We start from the raw sequence: 18,765 nt of genomic DNA, 5'->3' as shown, positions 1-18,765 counted from the left end.
GGAGGAGTGGAAAGATCTGGGAGGGAAAGTATTTGTTGAGAGCAAGTTGTAGATAGCGTGGTCCAAGGCCCCGGACAGCCTTATGGATGTTACAGAGGGATTTTAATTTGTTCCTTGCAGCCAGAGGAGATATTTTAGGGCTGGAGAGATGCGATCCTTGGGCTTGAGGCCAAGGATAAGTCTTGCAGCCCTATTCTGGATTAGCTGGAGGGGGCGGAGAGAAGAGGGAGGAAGATTAAGGATAGGGCTGTGCCGAATAGCATATTAAGTATTCGGCCGAATACCGAATAGTTTGTGAACTATTCGGCCGAAGCCGAATAGTTACTTTAATAAGAAATCATGTTCCAAACTTGAAAAAACACACTTATTAAAAAAAAAGAATGCATCATTTTAAATGTATTCTATACTTGTATTTATCTTCATTGTAATCAATGCAGCATCTTTATTTAAAGTATAAAAGCCAGAAAAAAAGCAGATTTCACCATCATTGTCTGATTACTCTGAGTAGATGTAGGGTATTTTCTCTCTGCGTGGTCTGGGGAGGTGGGAGGCCATGCAAGGATTTGTGTAAGGTGTTTGGATGCCCCAAGTATGAAGTTTGTGGAGGTAGTGGGGAGGCAGGATGCCCGCAAGGAGGGCTTGCACTGTATGCCGGTAGAGTGTCAGCAATGGTGTCTTTGGTTCAAAGACTTACATGCTAATTTTGACGGTTCAGCCCACGTTTGCCACTTGGAGCAGAGTCGGACTCCAAGGCTCAGCACCGACTTGGCCCATCCCAGGAATTCTCTGACTCTCCCAACTCTATATCCTACAAATTCCACCAACAAAGCATAGCTTTCTGACTGACTCATACAAAGTCCCCACACCTATATTTACCTGCTGTCCCACACTGGTCCACTTGGGAACTGGAGAGATTACCCAACATAAATTCCTCTGAGGCGCCTGTTGGGGGGAGGGGGCATCATATTACTGTGCCTGACATAACCTAGCCCTGCTAGTCTCCACTACCTATTTTGAATTCTTAATGTTTCTCCATGGGCATGACCCATTGGAACAAATGCTGCTTACTTTTCACTTATCCTCGCCACTCCTTCTTGCCAATACACAAACATATGCACCTTATCATTCCTGATAAAATATCAGATAATGTTAAACTCAGGACTCAAGTCCTTAAAAAAAGAAAACTATGATATGACGTACACAATGGGAGGTGACATGACAGGAACTGAATGTATCCTAAAGTGAAATATGCACATTTCTTTCAGTTTGTCTTTTCCAACTGAAGAAAGTGCACATTGCATATAAACAGTCGCCAAAAGAAAAGATGTTCCTGTATTGTTGCTGGCTAAGCATAAAAGGTGAACACCTTTCATGTCTAAGAATATGTAACAAAACATGCCATAAAGAACAGATTACAATATAAGATATTTTACAGCTGTGTGATTGCAATTTGTCTGGTCTTGTGGCTAAGTGTCTGGTCTAATTCTATTCAGTTTTGCAAACTGAAGTATATATTTGCCTTTCTGAGTTCTTGTTGCATTGCATTCAAATAAGAATGACAATGTATTCGGCAAGAGCCGAATAGCAAGAAACTATTCGGCTGTAGCTGAATAGCTTTTTTTCAGCTGGAATTCGTCCGAATACATTCTCGAAGCCGACGTTCGGTACAACCCTAATTAAGGAAGAGGCTGTTGCAATAGTCCAGCCTAGAGAGTACCACAGCACTAGAGACATTGAGTCTTTGGGGAAAAGAGAGGAAAGGGAGGGTACCTCTGAGGTGGTGGAGTTAGAAATGGGCCTTCTTGGCAAGTTCCACGATGTGAGGAACGAAGGAGAGAGGAGTCGAGGATGACTCAAATGTTTCTGGCTTCAGAGGAAGGAGAGGAAGGAGAGCCCAGAGAAGGTGGAGTGAAGGGAGGAAAGCAGGAACAGGAGTCCCAATAGGAAGGATCACAGTCTATAAATAACACATCATTATCATTATCTTGCTGGTATTGAAACAGAGCTCATTGGAGGCACACCAAGACTGGATGCCAGACAGGCAGTCAGGGATGGTAGAGGAAGTAAGAGAAGGTTCAGAGGGAAGTTTGAAAAAGAGTTGGGTGTCATCTGCATAACACTGGATGTGCGGGGAGAAAGTGGAGATAAGGTGAGCAAGCGGGGCAAGATAGATGTTAAAGAGCCAGGGCAAAAGCATAGAGCCCTGGGGGATGCGACAAGTGGACACAGAGGAGGAAGTGTAAAAAAAAACTAGGATAACCTGGGAAGGAGTCAGCCAGTCAAGAGCCTGCTCTGAGATACCCAGGGTATTGTGGAGCCGCTTTAGGAGGATAGAATGGTTGACAGTATTGAAAGCAGAGGAGAGATCGAGTAGAATGAGAACAGCGGGTGAGTTAGAGTCAAGAAATACAAGCAGTTCTTCACAGGTGTTCAGAAGAGCAATTTCCATGCCTCTGGATACTCAGAATCCAGACTGATGGTCGTGCAGGCAACCAGTATGTTGAGTCAGTTGGGGGAAAACCAACTTCTCCAGAAGTTTCCCAACCAAGGCGAGTGATAGAGATGGGGAGGTAGTTAGCCAGACACGAGGAGTTGGCAGAAGGCTTCTTCAGGAGGGGGTGAACAGGGGGGTGCTTGAGGGAAGAGGAGAAAGACCCAGTTGAAGGTGAATGATTACCGAAATCAGCCAGTGCAGAGGCAGGGGAGCCAATGTTGTCCTTAATAGTTCTGGAAGAACAGGGGGAGATCTGTTTGGAGGAGACCTTCATAGAGCAGACAACTCTAAAGACCTCATCCGATGAGAAAGGAGAGAAGGAGGAGAGAGTGGCTGAGGAAGGATGGGAGGCCAGGGGTGGCTGGGAGATGGGATGGGGAGAGAGGGAAGGGCAGGAAGTAGGAGAGCTCAGGATGTCCTATTTTTGCAGTGAATTGGGTGGCCAGTGCAGTGCAGAGGGCCTGAGAGGGGAGAGGTGAGGTGGAGACTGCCGAAGGATTGGCTAGTTCCTTTCAGATTTTAAAGCGTTTAGCCATGTTGTTGGATGCTCCGGAGATGTGAGCCTGGATGTGGGCCCTTTTCTTGGAGCGAATGGAGAGACGATATTGCCTTTGGAAAACACGACAGGCCAGTTAGTCAGAGGATGAGCACAAGGTTTGCCACTTCCATTCAGTGACGCTGCACTTGCGTTTCAGGGCTGCTAGGTCAGAAACGTACCAGGTGTTAGGTTTGGTGGCATGGTTCAGGCAGATCCTCATGACAGGGGCAAGAATGCTGAGAGTGTTAGTGATGGCGAAATGGAGGTTGTTGAGAGCCGAGTTCGAAGTAAAGTCAGCAGCGGGCGGCGAGGGGGGATGAAGGTGGAGGGTAAGGCAACAACTGACTGGGGCTGATGGGTGTTGAAGTCTAAAACATCTGGAAGTTATCAGGTTGTCCTATAGTAACGGATACACTATAATTGTTTATCATCAATTCTTTTTTGAAAAGCCTAAAGAATTGAACAACTAAGAACTAAGATATAAATAACCTGCGAGCTTCACCTACGTGGTAGGTTGAATGAGCCACCTCCACTCAGAACGTAAATTAATTCAACATAATAGATACTTTTTTGGTTTATCTGATCCTGGGCTTCATTACGAGTGTGGTGTCCGGAAACAAGGGTGCCGGTAAGCTTACCGGCACCCTTGTTTCCGGACCACCACACTACGAGTCTGCCTGCCAGGTCTGTTGCGCCCCGCAGGTCTGACCTGCCGGGCGCAGCGGCCCTGCTGGTAGGCAGTATCTTCACAGAAGCACTGGCACTGTTAGCAACGGTGCTGGGGCTTCCATCGCCCCACTCCCATAGAGTCCTATTGGACTCTATGGGAATAGGGAGTTACAAAATCAGGCGCCTGCTTCACGTACCGCCGGGACCTGTAATGTCCCAGTGGCACTGGGAAGTCAGGTGCCGGATTTGGTGTTACGGGGTTGGTGGCAACCCGCCGGTCGCACCAGCGGGTTACCGCCAATCTCGTAATGAGGCCCCATGTCTTGGTATTGACCGACTTATATGGGGAGCCATAATTAATAAATCTCTATAGGGGGCAGCGAAAATTAATTGAAGACCTCACTGAAATTCTTGCGAAGTGGGTATGAATTCAAACTCCAACTCACACTTAAATTCAAAATATTATTGCTTACTAATTCACAAGAACACTGCGCAACGGCTTGTACAAGTTCTACAGTCCCGATGAAGGCATCGACAAAAGTGAAGAGGATTTTCAATAAAAGTATATTGCATTATTTCATCTTTGTATATTTATTTCATTGATTGCAAGCCAGTCACGACATGCATAGGCTATGAAACTATAATCGTTGATTAAAAAACGTACTTTATCGGAAGGCTCTCTCTCCAAGTTCAAAATAGGCCTATAGTTTTGATTAATATACTGGGATCACAAACCTATGAGAAAATGTGAAATGCTTTTACAATGAAAATGTGTAGGATCAGTAAGCCACTTAAGTTTATGACGAGTGAAAGAATATAATTTTAAATAGTGTGTGTATTGTTAGATTACATATTTTACAACTGCTCTATGTCACAGGCATCATGAATGGAAAGCACAATGAGGCCGACAGAAGGAAGTGATTTTTAAGAAAAGAGTGCTTATATACACACCCTAACTGAAAGATGGGTTCTTCACCAAAAAATCACGAGCAAAGGAAATGTCTCTTACACAAGTCTTGACTTGAGCCAGGACTGGGAACACTCCAATATTCAGTTGAACACTCTGATCGTTGTCTTGGGTTGCGGTTCTTCAGGTGTGGTTGTTTGAGTGTATATGGCTATACATGATTTTCGATCCTTCCCCACATCAAAACCTACCATGTACCGTGCTCACACAATATATTTTAAACCACAGACATCCAATGTCGACAAGCGTATGTGTTCTACGTGCATCGTCAATCCGTGAGAAAAAAGGAACAAGTCAGATGCATTCAGGTCACTAGAAAACAGTTTTCACAGAAAAAAAACGATTTTGCTGGAAACATTTTGTTTTTTTCCCAAGTTTTACAATGCCCTTTTTTTAAAACACAAGTATAACAATAGGAACAAAAGTAGCACACACATTTTTATTTTTAACAGTAAAACACACATTTTGCCAAAAATAGTGAACACACATTCAAATAAAAAAGATGAAAATTATTATAAAATGGCAAGCATATGCATTATAAGAAGGGTTAATTTTGGGTGGGGACAAGAGTACTCTGGTGACTATTTAATTGAGCCAAGAAAACAGGAGTCAATTACTACTTGTTTTGTAATAAATCATTGCCTTGTAACTCCGGCATGGCATACTAATAATACTATCTGAATTAATGTTTTACTACTGAAGTGAAATATTGCAGAGCACAACTTCAATCATTTCAATATTTTTTCTCCATAAATTACTACAATATTGAATTATCTAGTAGTTTGATTTGGCTTACAGCTTGACCCCTCTTCAGGTGGATATATTTTACATTGGACTGAGCAAATACTTATTCACTGCTAAGGGATCATGGAAACATTAATGTAGCACAGCAATGTGTTGCATGGCAAGAGTGACATGTTTAAAAGGCGGGGGAGGGGGGCAATAGAATGCCCAATAGAGATTTGGAGCATTTGGTTTTGTTGCAAGATCATGTTATACTCAATTATGAAACACATTAAGTTTTCTAGAGATAAACACAATGCTTTGGTGTGGTATTGCAGAATGACATCAGTTCTCTAGGCCTAAGGAACAATTGTCAATATTAGCAGAGACGTTCAATTATTCACAGGCAGGTACCACTGACTTACTCTGCAAACCTTTAACCTTACATTTTCTGTAGACTTGTCTCAGTACTTTCAGAATGCTTCCCGTTCATATGGTACAATACATGTGGAAACTGTGTATAGTGCCTGCCTTAAACCTTATATATACTACAACTGCATTTGAAAGTCAGAAATAAGCAGTTGAGGATGCGAAATGCTGACATGTGATTTCTGTTATCTTTGTATTGTACTCTTAGGTTTCTGATCAAACTCTGGAATGATTATTAATTATCCTTAGTTTTACACTAGGTTATTAGTTTTAAGATAACAAAAACTCTTGGAAACACATCTATAGCAATTAATTCCACTGGGGCTTGACGAATATATATCTATTCATTACACAAGCTGGACCTCAATGGACTATTTATCATCAGAATTATTTTCCAAAATATTGGCTAACAATCACATTGCTAAAGATAATCTTCATGCAGTCCCTGATCACCCCATGCTTCGTATCTATGCCAATAGATAACTTAATTGTGCTGAAAGTAAACTGAGAGTTAGAATGCAATCTGACAAAAGCTTCAATTAATACGTTGCTAATGCATTTTGAAAATACAATCATTAAAGTCTTATCATTGTGCAAACAGCAACAAGTATACGGAGAGATAGCGTACATCATTTTATAGTATGTAACTAGATGAGCAGCAAAAAATAATATGACTCATACAACGGAACAAGATAGTCTGGTCATACCACACCTGGTATGTACACCATTGCGACAGCATGGAATCAACATAGGGGATCAACATTCATTGCTGAATGACCAATACAAATGAACTTTGATCTTATATGGTAGATATTTTTGTGGTTTTAAGAAATTCCTTTAATGTAAACGAGATAGAAACAATATAGCAGAGACAATTAAACAGCACATCCATGGAAAATACTGCAACAAAATGATAGATAAGTTAAGTGAACAATTATGAAAAAGGAACGACTCATGACTTGAAGCCATGGCGTGAAATTGAAAATGACTTTCTTGAATGTATCAAACAGAAACCAAAGGCATGCAAAATGTTTGATTATAAAAATAAGTATCTTTTATGATATGCTTAAACACAATATTTCAATTAATTCTGTGTTCATTCACATCACACTACAAAAAATATCAATTTTGATGAAAATAGAGGGAGGCATTTTTCCCTGGACGGTCCAAAGAGAAAAGTTTGAATGATAGTCTTAGACCTTGGCTGGGTTTAACCATTACCATTTACAGCTCAGCACATTACCTTTACTGCATGTGAAAAGTGTACTGCATGCTACAAAATTATTAAAGTTAGAGTTGTATTTGGTATGTGCCCAACTTGTCCACCATTAACACACATTTAGCAAAGTTGAACACTAATTCCAAAACAATGGTGCTAGTTACAAAGCATGTCCTAGAAGTCAAAAGCCATAGTCATTGTGCAAATACCTTCAAGAACATAGCCCTGCCGTAGTGGGCTTCTTTTAAAGCATTATGCCAAAACAGGGGGCATACAGGTAAACTGTTGAAAACAGCATATGGCTAGGCTACACAGCAAAAACTATATTTTTAAGTAAACAAAGCATGAGATGTCCCTACCACTCCTAACTTTTCAAAATAAAATCTACACAGATGGAACCATGTATGATACAGCAAAATGAGCAAAGAAAACATGACACTGTTTATGTATCAAGGCTTTAAATCAATTTAGTAAATTGGGCAGCTTAGTTTTTCATGCTAGGCTGTTAATAAATACAACAACAAGGTCTCTGTTGCCAGACATCATAGTACATTTACCAGTTACATAAAGAGTGCTGATGCTCTACATTTACTCTCATACAAAACAGTGTCAGGCAATCTTATTATCAGCGCAAAAGAACACACATTTACACATGATGGGATGGACTCTGCAGTGCTGTAAAAACAGATCTACACGTGACAGAGCACTGTAGAATACAACATAGCTGTGATCTGGCTTCAAGTTCACTTTTAAACTTCTCTTGAAAAATGTGACACATTTTTGCATGCTTCTTTGGCTCGACTTTGTGGCTCTATTTTAGGCACGCTTAGGAGAACTTACAATGTCTCGACGATGAAATATCCCCAATCAAGTGTGAGGACCCAAAGGGGGATGGCATGGAGGCCTTGTAAACCTATCAATGAGTGGCACTGGTCTAAATTGTTAAAGGCAATGCAATCAAAGACCACTTTGCGAAAAGAACGCCATTTCAAGTTGGAGGTTCTGCTGACTGCAGCAATAGCTCTTTAGAAATGAAGGCTCTTGAGAACTTAAACCACGATGAATGTGCTGCCTGCTTTATAATATTTTCAATTTGTATGCAATTAAGCACATCTTCAATCAATTCAACTTCTCAAAGAAGCATTGCATTTACTTGGCTTCCTCAAGTTATACTTTCAGATAATTTTCTCGAGCAAGACCGTACTTAGATGAACATGTAATCTCAGTCCACAAGTAGCAAATCTTCCAACTCCATCAGGCACATCTAAAACCATTTTTCCAGGAACCGGGTTTACTCGTCTTTCTTGTCATGTCCTCCATCGACAAGGCGCTGAAATGCAAATACAAAATAGAAAAAGTTTTCACTAATGCCAAACAAAGACTACAGGTATGCATATCACTGAATCAGCATGCGTTGCTTAAGTTAGGAATCTAAGAAGATATCATAGTAAACACTTTTAGTGAAAGCCTTCAGCACAACTCTCAGTTACTTTGCTAATGTAGTTCTCCAGTAGGAATTAACAATCCTAGAATTTTGGCAAGAGAAGGTTCAGCCATCAATTTAAATACAACCAATTAGTTAAAAGACTGTTAAAAACAAATGATTTGTGCCAAGACAGTAAAATAGAATAGTTAAAAGACAGATTCCTCAATGATACTTTAAGGCCATATTCCTCACAATGTTTCACAATATATTTAAGAACATTATTTAACAGGGAATATATGTATTCTTATTCTACATAGTTGTTCATATTCAGTCAGTCAAATTAGCTTTATTTCGATCCTTACATCATAAAAGCAATCAGACAAACAGGAAGAAGAATCCTTATTATACCATAATAACAAATGACATAATATGTGCAATTCAATGTAATCATAAAATATCAAGAAAATATAGAACCTGATCGAATGAATCCTCGTAGGAAGCATCCCTTTGTTCTTAAAATCACATAAATTTAGGAACATTGGTATAGAAATTGATAATAAAAACAAATGATTAAGATCATTATTTTCACATGTACAGGGGAGGCATGTACACAAATAAAACACTCAATTAACACCCCTAGTAATCTTAAACAGTAAAATGGGAATTGACCCTCCAAGCATTCGTCAAATAATTCACAGCCGAATGCACCACCAGTTCCTCCCTTGGGTTAGTGCATAGTGCTAGAGCATTTTTACAGTCATTATTGATCTCTATATAAACAATATCTTAAGGTATCTCTTCCTGATTTTCCGGTACAATGGACAGAATTACAACAAATGTGTTACATTTTCGATCTTATTTTCACACATAGGGCATTTGTTCTAATGATCACAGTTCCATTAGTGCAGTAGATCTGCCCAGGGTAGTATTCCAAGCCGAAGCTTTAAATACAAGGCCCTTGAGAATTTTGGGGAAACAATATGTAGATAAACTGCATAGCTAAAGGTCTGCTTGCACTCCCAGTACTTTCTTCCCCTCTCACTGCTTAAGGTGTCAGTAAGAAGGACACTCACTTCATTGTCTGTCAAAGCTACCTTGATCTTTAACTTTACACCGCTGTCAATTGGTTGGGGGTTTCACCAATAATCACAGTGGCCAATTGAGCACAGGCCCACATTCATGTATTGCATCCAGGGGAGTGATTGCCCACCCTACTGTGAGAGAATATCTTCAATTGCAGATCTGTACACAGCTAGTCCCGGAGAGGACCATACCCATGCCCAGTAGAGGAGAGGTTTTAGTCTACACATGAACCCAATATCGACCTCTATGAAGACCAGAATATTTGGAGCACTGTGGGGGAGACCCGACAGATTTTTAATAATTGTATTTTCACTGATAGATAACCCATCACAATTTGTTCCTCCCCACAGTTCCGCCCCGTATAGAGCTGCTTGTTGGGCCAGTGCAGAATAAGCTTCTAATGATGCCTTAACAACCACATTACCATAATCCTGGGCACATTTTACAATTGCACCACCACATCGATTTATTGTAATATCTGCTTTGATGATTTGGGGAGACAAGTTAATTTTTTTTGTGAAGCAAACCCCCATATAGTCATATTCTTTCCCTTTAAAGAAAAACTTTATTTGTTTTTAGTCAAGAAAAGACAAGACCTTTGCAAATAATTCATACTTCAAATCCTGAATAAGTTACAGTTAATAAATAAGAAAAGAAAACGAAATACATAACATGAGTGATTTGTTATACATTATCAACAAGATCCATTTCTCCATAGCTAAAATTCATCTGTGAATGCCTATACCCATACATAAGAAAACAGTTAAATAACTCTTTCGATTTCAGTCTCGATAATCTTTACCAGCTTTGTGGTTTTGATTAAAGAAGCATTAGTAGAACCCCACATACATTTCGTCCAGATCCATTCTCTAGCTACAATCGTATTTGCATGTATAAAAGAATTCATCACTTTACAACTATTGTTTTCAAAGTAAATGCAATAAATAAAAAGATGTTTTAAAGTCTCTTGTGAGTAATTACAAAATCGACATAATTCATTATTATGATCCAATGCCTGTTTAAGCCAATGTTTTTGTCTGACTCGTGTATGCAAAAGATCAAATCGAAACAACATAAAGGTTCGACGAACATTAGAACAAGGGCATAGTGTTAAAAAAGTCATGTGTGGTATTTGCCTATGGACAAATTTACAATATTCTGCGAATGAAACATAACTTTCCATCTTCGTGCAAGTGTCCGCCCGATCCCATTGAAATATTGTTTTCTTAATCTTTTCTTGAAAAAGCTCCAGATCTTCAACAGGGAGATTAATCTTTTCCAAAACCGACAACATACGTTCTTTAAATTGAGTCATAGAAGGTGGATTATTATTCGCTAACATTCGGTATAAACCTGTGTATAAGGAGTTTCTGGGTGGAAACATAATTTTTGCAAAGTTCAATAATAAGCGCCAGTTGTATCTGGCTGATAGAAAATTAAGACCCAGGTCGTGTCTAACAATAGCATTTGGCATGGATGAAGGTAAACCTACGGTGTATTTCCAAATATGCCCTTGTAGTTGATCCAAAAGGGGACCCAAATCGTATAGAAATAGCTTAACTCCATACAACAGTATTGCCTCAACTTTTTTCAAATAGAATTCTAGAAATGGAATTAACGAGAATTTATAAATTTTTGTAACAAGATCTTCATTTGACATTTTAAGGGCAATCATTTAACTATTAATAGTTCTTTCATTCTTTTATAAGATGTGTTCTTTGTTAGAATGAGCCCTAAATAAGGTAAGTTGATGGAGATTGCGATGGGCGAGGCACCAATTTTCCATACAAAGTGTCGTACTTTTTTTTTATTGGCAAAGATGATTATATTGGATTTTTGTGGGTTGACAGTAAGATTATTGATTTTACAGTAGTGCATGAAGCTTTCTTGTTTCATTTGAAGTCCAGCCTGCTACGGTTGAAAAGCAGAATATCATCCGTTTACGCTAGCCATGACAAAGAAACAGCTCCAATTCGAATCCCAAATGATTTATCCATGTTCCATATCTCTTCAATATCAGCTAAATAGAGAATGAAAAGAATGGCTGCAAGGTTGCAGCCTTGTTTTACTCCTGTGAAACATGGAATAGCTTGCGTTAGGGAGCCTGCTCGATCAATTCTTACGTTGAAATTTGTTTGAAAATGCAGCATTTCTATGAGTGTAATAAGGTATTGAGAAAAATTAGCTTTGTGCAATTTTTCCCACAGTTTCCCTCTTATCACACAATCGAAGGCTGCTTTTAGGTCTAAAGATGCAACAAAAATAGGAGTGTTGACAGGGCAGGTGGCATGTGCAATGATGTGTGCCAAAAGACACGCATTAAGAGGGGTCCCCATCCCTTTACAAAACCCAACTTGTGATGGACATAGAACGTCATTAGTACGTGAAAAACTTTCTAGCTCTTCTAGAATCAAGGAGGCAAAGATTTTTGCTGCGACATCAACAATTGCAACAGGTCTGTAGTTGTTGGGATCTGAGATTAAACCTTTTTTATGAAGTGTAATAATGATTGATGTAAGCCAAGAGCTAGGTATTTTTTTAGAACAAAATATTTCCTAAAAGGTGATATGAAAGATAGAGGACCAAAATAAAGGATCATCCTTAATTAAACACGGGGGAAGCCCATCAGGACCAGCACATTTGGAACCCTTTAGTTTCTGAATTGCAATGCCTATATCAATCTTATCCCATGGGCAGCAGTTGGGAATTAGATGGCATTCAGGCGGTTGTTCAAAAGAAGTGAATTCTTCAGGAAGGGCATATTTGGTGAGAAAGAAGGAAGACCAAGCCGCACTATCAATGCCTGAGTCGAATTTGCGTGTTGTTACTTTATCTATTGATCTTACAGTTTTCCAGATCTCTTTAGTTTTACGGTTACATAATAGGTTAACTATTCTTTGATTTTGCTGTATTTTATTCAAAATGTGGATCTCCTTTAATGCTTTTTTATAGTTAACCAACATTTTTTTTTTAGTAATAAATATTCAGGATTGACAAAACTCAACCTGGACTTCTTTGCCACACAAAGATCGACATTTTTCTTTCTTTTGATTGAAGCCACCATAGTGCAATATACTCTACCCTCACTCTTACCAACATCTTTCCCAACCATCGTATGAGAAATATTCACCAAATGTGAAGCAATCATCTCAGAATTCCAATTTACTATTATTGCATTGCCCACGCGATTTTCCCCATTGCATTTCCAAAAGTCTCTATTCACTAAAGTTGTGAATTTCCTGCATGTTGCTAAAGACCAGTTGATTGAGTAACGTGGTCTGTCACATTGAATGAGCACCAGCTGAGAAGCAGGAGGACACCTTTTAAAATAATTTGAAATAGACAATGTTATCATTGCGTGATCCCCCAAGACAATTTTACTAGTATTGACTTTGGAAAGTCTGCCAGAAAGTTCCTTAGAGGAGAACATGTGATCAATCCATGATTGAGCAATACCGCGTTTCCATGTAAACTTCTTATGAGTATCTGCTGAAGCTATTAAGAAAATATTCCAAGATTTAAAAAAACTTGCTCCATACATTCCCTTTGAGTAGGGAGGCCTGAAAATACGGAGAGTTGGAACCCATACTGAAGACATTGGTCCCAAATGATGCGTTGAAGTCACCTCCAATGTGGATTTCAGCATGTGGTGCTTTGCTGAAAGCCTCATTGAAGGCCTCACCCAATAATTCACAAGCCTTTTCAATGGGGTATTGGCAGGGGTTCCAATATACTGAAATCAAGAATAGGTTTTCATACAATTTCACATCAAAAGAAATATCACAATGAATAAAAAGGTCAGATTCATAAACATTATTGATAGTAAAGTTTAACCTAGTATCAATCAAAATCATCAGATGCCCTATGGGTCTCACTTCTGAACCTTTCTTCGCATGAAGTGAACACGCAACAAAACCCTCTTTACTGGCATTGTCTCCTGTACCAATAAAATGTTGGGAAGGGACCCTGAGTTTACCCTTTATCTCCATTTTAACAAATTGCCGATACCACAGCAGTTCCATGACACGATAACAAGGTCATGAATTTATGGCGCAGCCGTGGGAGTGGTCGTATTCAAGACTGTTTTGATCAATGGTTCAAGCCATTTAAGCCCATTTAAGGCATTTGTAAGGGCGGAAAGCTGTTCCATCCTATTTTATTGGAATTATTTTGACCCAGTATGGAAACAGTGGAATCAGAGCTCAATTTCAGTAGAGGAGATTGAAATTCCAAGAAGTCCATTGCTATTTTTATTTGAGAGAATCCGACCATTTCCAGCCCAAGAATCAAGAGATCGCTCTGATGCTCCCAGATCAGTTTCGCAATTATAGGCGATACCATTTTGGACAACATTCTGTTATTCTCATTCGGAGGTCTGATCCACTCAATGTTGTTTGTCACCAAACTTCTCAATGATGGAATCTTATAGAGAGAATTCATTAGGAACGATCGATTAATACGAACCGTACCATTGATCTTAACATCACTCTTCCATCCAATGATGTTTTTCATTTCGCCGGGTATGTTTTGGAACTGCAGGAGAATTTGATTGGATACATCTTCAAGGGGCATCTCTAGTGGGTTGTCGTCAACACCGACCTCTTTTATTACTTCTGATGCGCTCCCACTCGATTGCTGTAAAGATTTCGATAGGGCAAACGTTCCTTGATTGATGTTAGCATTTAATGCTTTCTCTGATAATCCGTTCTCTTCAGCGGGGGCTAAGGAAATTGGAGGATTCAAGATTCGGCCATGTTCATTCATAGATTGATTGTGATCTCTCAACTGACCTTGCTTAATATGGATATCCATTCGGGCCTTGCCATCTTTAGGAATTGATTCCAGTAATGGCGCTATTTTATCTATCACTTCCTTAGAGGTCTCAGACTTTGACCATTTTTCCTTGTGCATCCAAGGAATAGACGTCACTCCTGAGCTTCCTTCATTGCATTTGATTTTTTCGTTTCTCGTGAAACCATCAGTTTTCTTTGTTGAAATGTCTGTAAAGTTTAACCTAGTATCACGGGCCGCGCTGCAAGCTATTATGCTGATTAAACATTGAGCCAGTCTAATCTATTGTCGTGAACATGCCTGCACCGTTTTTGGCTGCCATCCAGTTCTTCCCCAGGCCTCGCTGTGCATTGTCTGTCAGCCACTTCACAAATGACCGGAGCTCCTTGTGGTGTGCACAATCACGTCATTAGCAGTAGCAGGTTATTCAGTTATGGAGGTCTCAGTAGCTCCAGCAGTGCCCCTTATGAGGGCCGGTGATCTGTATGAATTTAAGTAGCTTTGCTCTCCTGGCACCTGTCTCCGAAAATTACAGCTCAATGGCGCACAAAACAGATTGCCCTAGGATATAAACTGTGCCTTGCTTACTCATCGGAAGGCCACAGAGGTAGTAGAGCGAAGGGTGGGAGGGCTGGGTTGTGTCCTGGTTCAAGTCTCCCAGTTCTCTGAAATAAGGTTTTGTTTTAAAAAAGAAAAAAGCCTTTAACAGGGGTTTAAATGCTTTAGCCGTCATGTGCACAAAGATTTGTGTACAACCTCTTACAAGCCTGCCCATCTGATGACCAAATCTGTAATCGGCAAGACAACAGGACAATGGCACAATTAGTGCAGCACATATCACCAGAATTCCATTTCTTGAATGTGCGAGGCGGCAGACTGTAGTGTTTTTCCTTCTACATGTGTTCCCACTCCGTTTATAATGTGTACTGGTAATACGAGCTCTTTAAAATGCTCACATCAGCTTGTGTACTTGAAGGGTACAAATGAATGATAGGAGCAACATTCACTGGCTATATTTGATGCAAGGTCCTACTCATGTCAGCTGGGTATTGGGCATTGGGCTTTTGGGGTTGTGATGCAGTGACTGAGCCCATTGGAGCTAGACAGAAGCCAATTATATTACAACAGGAAGTCCATGAACAGTACCAGAGCAAATCGGTTATGAACAATGGTCAAAGACTATTACTATCTAGTTAGCCAACAATGTGTTCTTTGTTTTGCATTTTACTATTTTTATTTTTGCATAGATATTGGAGTAGCGCTAATTTGGTTGGTGGTAATTGGCGTGCTCTGTGGGGGCTATGGGAACTTACATAAGAGGGAATGCTCGGAGGTGGAATGCTGATGATTGGTTTATGGGTTCTTTCAATGGGTAATGTTTTCATATGCTTTGGTTGTCCTCACAATTTTCTGAGTACAATGCTGCTCTTTCATTTTGACATGTTTGATTTTCCCTGCATTTGGCTGCACTTTCCAGCTTAATTCTAGCCTCTATTCACAATACATTGCTCCCTTGTGTGCTTTGTGATTGCACCTATGCTCTCTCATTGGCGTGTCTATGTTTGCCTAAATTGGCTGCTGAATGTGGTCGTGGTGAACCTAGGTTTATAACAGCTCCCATTGCAATTTCCTTGCCAAGGGTTTAGCTTCGGGATGTGTCGAGAGCATGTATATTGCTCAGATGTTTGTTGTGGCATTTAGTTTAAGTTAACGGTTTGTTGCGGAAGGTTGATATATACATTTCACTTTGGAGTTCCTTCAGTGGCGGATGAGCCCCTGGGGTGTCTGCGGGTGTAGATGTGCCATAGGGCACGTATTCCACTATATGTTTGTCCTCATGGCTTGTTAAATTGTAGTTCAACTTTTACAGTTTTCCCTGTGTGTACAAGTGGTACCGTCATACTCTTTTAATGAGGCCTAATTCAGGTCCTGTGGTAAAATGCTTGACAAAGGCTGTGTGCTATACATGTGCTGCCGTCCCTTGTTGGAGGTGAAACATGCTGAAGAAATGGGTGTAAGCGTAATACAGAGTAGATCATTATGTTCATTGGTTTTCTGCTCAATGCCTGTGTAATTATACCAACACGACAAAGACTTTCATATGTTTCATTGTGGTTGGAGAACTCTGTCACTTATTCATTTGCATTTTTGATTCACACGTTGGGCGGCGGAGCATGTGTTGTACTGAGCCAGGGGATGATTTGGGATCATAGGAGGGGGCACGTAAGAACACATTTCATGCACATATGTTATGCTGCTGTCACTTGGAGATGTATGGTGTTGTGAACTTTGAATGCCTGAGATTTCAGTTTGCAGTTGTGGTGTGCAGTTCGGACATTAGATATGTACCATTGAACACCATTGGGGTTATGTCTAAAGATGATTGGGTGGTCTGGTAGGGGAGGCGGATTGTGTATCCGTATGGGTTGGGATATGGAGGTGGATCTTAAAACTCTATATGGTGTTGGATTTGCTGTGATGTAGTTGCAGTGGTTATTAAGTTTTATAGGTGATATCTGTGTTATTTTATGGTTTTCTGTGTTTTGCTCTATAGGGGTCTTATTGGGGAGTTCGAGTTATTTTAGGAGAAGAGTCCAGGATGTTGGACTTCTTGGAATGTGTTTTAGAATTTTTTTCTATACGCTGTTCTTCTTGCTTTGAATCTGTTTTAGAAAGGGGGGATTAGGGGTTTCGGTTGGGGTCACAAATACATTTGAGAGTCTGTTGAGGGGGTCCCTTTGGAATTGGGTTGGGGTGGATATTCTGTGTTTGAATATGGGGGATCAATTGCGAGTTGTCTCGTGGAATGTGAATGGTCTGAACAATGTACAGAAAAAACTGAAAGTTTTGGCTTATCTGAATGACTTAAAAGGGGATGTTTATTTTCTCCAGGAGACTGTAACGCTCACCTGATTCCCGCAGAGGCGCCGGTTTTGACTGGGTGAATGCCGTATCTTCAAAGGTGATGTGTAACACACGGTTGGCTCTTTGGGCTGGACCTCTGTGCACTGTATGTCTGACTCGAAGAGTAAGATGTCTGCAGATAGAAAATATGGGATTAATGAACTGGGGTTATTGGGTGCCTCTCTCCTCTTCCCTTTCTCTTCTCCTGTAGAACCCCAAAGGTTAACGCCCTCACCTTAGGTAAGTGAACGCCGAGCTCTCCATCTGCCTCGGGGCAGGGTGCCGTAACCAGTTTCTTCACTGGATAAGGGTGCAGGCCTCTTGACCTCAGAGGACTGCTGTCCGTCGTTAACTGCACGAAAGGTAAGTTCTGGGCACTTCAAATGTCTTAAAAGTCTTTTGTAATGATATCTCTTGTTTTGCAGGGTTCCGGCGATGGCGGATGGCGGGCTGATGAAAGTTGAGGATCGAACCCGTGTGAGGAATAGAAGCGCCTGGAAGCACGTAAGTAAGCGCTTGTAGCCTGCTTCACGATGCGCACTAACTGTCCCTTTTATCTTGCAGGTACAAGTTCGGAGCTTTAGAGAAGCTGAAGGGTGCTGGAATACCCACTGGATTCGGCGTGGGAAGGAGTAATGGCACGTGAGTAATAAAGTTGCCCAATGTCTTTAAACGCACCTTCTTTTGTCTTTCAGATGCGGGATGCAGCGCCGAAGGCCTCCGGAGCGTGCGAAGAGCTGGTAAGCTTTTGTCTTTCAGATGCCGGAATGCAGTGCGAAGACCTCCGGAGCATGCGAAGAGTAGGTAAGCCTTTGTCTTTCAGATGCCGGAATGCAGCGCGAGGCGTTGGTGACAGCCGATGGACCAGGTAAGAGATGCGCTGCCACTGAAGACCGTAGTGCTAACCTGTTCTTTCTTTGTCTTTATAGGTGCTGCTGAAGACTGGATTCCAGGATGGTAAGCCTTTGTTCCCTTAGGCCCAGGATCAGAAGCAGAAGACACGATGAGCGTTCTGCTGCAGAGAATGCAGAATAACGCAAAGCAAGATTCATCCATCGGGTGTGGTTTAAATAGCCTCCTGTAGTGCTTAGGTGTCTCCTTCCACAGCCACGCCTAAGAAAAGAGTTCCTGCTTTCCAGAAGAGTTCCAGTGTTCTGAACCTAGGGAGTGGCTCCTGCCCCACCCAACAGGAAAAGTAGTCCCAAACAGAAGAGGATCAGGGGTTCAACTGGCAGGTAAGTAAGCAGCATGGTCTGCTGCAGGTAAGTCCACCCAAGCATTATGAGCCCGGCGCTTCCAGAGCTGGGACCGGGCATCTTTATGAGCCTGGTGCCACTGGCGCCAGGACAGGGTCCAAAAGGTCCCAATTGGGACTGGCTGGCACTCGGAACCGGGGTTATGGGTCTGCTTCCAAGGGAGTCGGGCAAGTCCTGATCTTTTGGAAGCAGAGATCATGACAGCACCCCTCCTCAAGGCCCCTCCCAAACCGGGCTTCTCCGGGGGTTTGGGCTTGTTAGGAAAT

At 41.0% G+C, this 18,765-nt stretch overlaps 1 protein-coding gene across 1 annotated transcript in view; it reads right to left on the bottom strand.

Moving 5' to 3' along the window:
- Window positions 1–5,088: 5,088 nt before the first annotated feature.
- BCAP29 (B cell receptor associated protein 29) overlaps window positions 5,089–18,765 on the bottom strand; it is a 687,731-nt gene continuing 674,054 nt past the window's right edge. The window contains exon 8 of the mRNA XM_069629145.1: window positions 5,089–8,369. Coding sequence (XP_069485246.1) covers window positions 8,331–8,369 — 39 coding nt within the window. The 3' untranslated portion in view covers window positions 5,089–8,330. The remainder of the gene's footprint in view (window positions 8,370–18,765) is intronic.

This window comes from Ambystoma mexicanum, chromosome 12 (assembly GCF_040938575.1).
Source record: "Ambystoma mexicanum isolate Mex_15411 chromosome 12, UKY_AmexF1_1, whole genome shotgun sequence".
Lineage (NCBI taxonomy): Eukaryota > Metazoa > Chordata > Amphibia > Caudata > Ambystomatidae > Ambystoma > Ambystoma mexicanum.
Note: the sequence above shows the minus strand (reverse complement) of the source record. Positions and strands in the feature narration are given on the sequence as shown.